Genomic DNA, 2,795 nt, shown 5'->3' on the forward strand with positions numbered 1-2,795 from the left:
ACAATCAATTGCATTGTAAAAAAAACAAGACCCTCCCACCAAGGGGGGTGAATACTTTCACGAGGCACTGTATTGTTTTCATTGCTCCACAATGCTATGGACACACATCGTAAATCTGGCCTATGTCATGGTTAAGTTTGGTATGTTTTGAAGCTTTTCGGCTAAGTACATTTTCCTTTCTGTCGGCATTTTAATAACGGTGTTAGATTCTGGTTTATGATTCTGGTATTTAATGGGTGTTTTTTTTTTTTCCCCTACAGCATTTTCTGCCAAGATGGAAATGTGAGCAGCTGATCCGACAAGGCGTTCTGGAGCATGTGTTGTCATAGAGATGTGCGGCCTTTTCCTATTAATTAGACCTGTATTATATACTTTGTAAATATGGATTTGTACTTTAATAAACATTAATTTGTGATTGGTGTCTTGTGGTGTCTGTTTTCTTTTAAGTCACCTTTCCAAGGAAAACATTCAACATCCCACCATAGGATACTGCCAGTCCATTCCTTTGCTGCTTACCTGACACTTCGGTACTGATGTTTTCCTTCTGAATCATACAATATAGAAGAGAGGAATCCATGACCACACACTTCTTAAAGTGGATTGTACAAGTCCCGCTGGTGGGAGAACGAAGGTGCATGTGCTTCACCAGCATTGCAATTTTTAGTTAAAGAAATACTTTTTTTTTATATCAGAGAAGGGTTGGAACTTCTGACAGGTTTTTATTGTGTTCCTACTGGGAGATTCACCATCGATTTATCCTAGTGCTCATTGTCACCAGGACACAAAGTGATATCCAAAATGTTCTCATCAGAACAACTGAAGGGAAATCTTCCAATAGGAACACATGTTCCAGTGTCGGCTGTCTAGACGGGGGATTTCCCCTCGCTTTGGAGGTTTCCAGACCAGAAGTGAAGGGAAACCCTTGCAAATACCTGGTACTTTTAGCTATGTGTTGCATGTGACCCTCCTTTTCTGCCCACAGTGCACTGCCAGGTCCAAGACCTGACGCGTGGAGAACATCTTTAACACTCAGAGTTGTGACGTAAAGTTTGCTTGGGGCTGTGGCATTTGGGGGAGGGGTAAGGATCGGGGGTGGGGGTCAGTGCTGATGACTGGCTGCAATGCTCATTCAATCATTTCTGAGTCACTGACATAGAACAAGAATACTGATCAGGCATTCAGACTTTATTACTTCACTCAAACAAGCATACATCAAGTACAGTATTGAATGGCAACGAGGAATAAAACAGTCTTTATATTTTATCCGGTACAGGTTTCCTTTAACCCCTTCTCTGCTGCTGGCGTAATGGCGTCAGAGGTGTCAGCAGGTAAAGACTCCTGGCTGCTATAGCAGCTGGGAAATGTTCAGGGCCCTGGCTTTTTTTGTGAAAGTAATTTGTGTTTCCGGTACCTGATGTGACCAGGCACTAGCTTCCTGAGTTTTGGCTAGCCAAAATTCTGCAACCATTCATCAAGACCTGGTGCAACCCAGTCAACAGCCGTAGCTAATGAACACGCAAGTGGTTTGTCTTCAAAACCCCACTACTGAAGCACAACATCCTGACCACCAAAAGCACATGCATGCTTGGCAAAGACGACGGCTACAACCATGCTACTCTCCATGGCTCAGCTCTCTGTTAGCATTTGACTTTCAACAAGTAGCAGCAAATCTCAAACCAGACCCCCTCCCCCTGTGAGCTTATCTCGCCATTTCTGAGAGCTCTAGGACACCATTGCCGCTATAGAATGCAGAGCAGGCGTTGAGCACCATGGACTTTCAACAGCTACAAAATAAAAAAGCAATGCACCTTGGACAAAATCAAGGACCTAGAACAAGGGTAGACCAACTCTGGCCCTCCAGCTGTGGTGAAGCTACAAAATAAAACAGCAATGCACCTTGATGGACAAAATCAAGGACCTAGAACAAGGGTAGGCAAACTGGCCCTCCAGCTGTGGTGAAGTACAAATCCCAGCATGCATCTACCTCTTGGAGCCATGCCTGTAGTTGTCAGTCTTGCAATGCCTAATGGAATGTGTTGCACCACAGCTGGAGGGCCAAAGCTTGCCCACCCCTGACCTAGAAAAGAGATTGCAGAGAAATAACCTTGGACTCCTTGGGCATCTAGGCCCATCTGACTCTTACAAACTCCACACATGGGGTCCTTGCTGCCCTGGCCTCCTGAGCTCTGTGAACATTGAGCATGCACAGAGAATCTATCCACCAGATATTGGTTATCGGCCTCAAAGGTGACCCATAATTGGTATCAGTTAGGAAAAATCCATATTGGTCAAGCACTACTTCCCAGTCACCGTGCTGTGGATACTTCCTGCAATGGTCCTATGTTCCTATCTGGTGAGGTATTATAGCTACCATTTGTGGTCAGATCAGTTTTGTCTGGAGATTCCTTTTATGTTGGACCCAGGACTGTGGAGGTTGAGTACTGTAACCAAGTATTTTCTCCCTGCAGGGGGCTGGGACTATCCCTCCTTTTTACTAAATCTGTGGACTATTGCTTGTATTTTTGCACTGGTTTTTTTTCTCTTTTTTTTCTTTCCCGCCGTTAGAAAAAAACCATGTACTGCACTTGCTTTTTACTGTGCATGCGCCCGCTCGCACTCCCTCAGCATAGCTGTGTTTGAGCCGGCCAGCAGCAAGTCCCCCCACCTCTAGTCAGAATACACGCATTACCTTCACTCTCCTCCCTCCACATTTCACACAGCTGTGAGACATCTGTGACACTAAGGAGAACCATTCATTTCACTTGTTGGATTTGGTGTGGGGACACTGGCGGCTT

The 2,795-nt window shown here is 45.0% G+C and overlaps 1 protein-coding gene across 1 annotated transcript in view; it reads left to right on the forward strand.

Annotated features, from left to right (window-relative positions):
* The window catches only part of GINS1 (GINS complex subunit 1), a 13,172-nt gene extending 12,764 nt beyond the window's left edge, over nt 1-408 (forward strand). Inside the window, exon 7 of the mRNA XM_018573090.1 lies at nt 261-408. Coding sequence (XP_018428592.1) covers nt 261-329 — 69 coding nt within the window. The 3' untranslated portion in view covers nt 330-408. The remainder of the gene's footprint in view (nt 1-260) is intronic.
* The last annotated feature ends 2,387 nt before the right edge of the window (nt 409-2,795 follow it).

This window comes from Nanorana parkeri, unplaced genomic scaffold (genome assembly GCF_000935625.1).
Source record: "Nanorana parkeri isolate BGI_ZX_2015 unplaced genomic scaffold, ASM93562v1 scaffold46, whole genome shotgun sequence".
In the NCBI taxonomy this organism is placed as follows: domain Eukaryota; kingdom Metazoa; phylum Chordata; class Amphibia; order Anura; family Dicroglossidae; genus Nanorana; species Nanorana parkeri.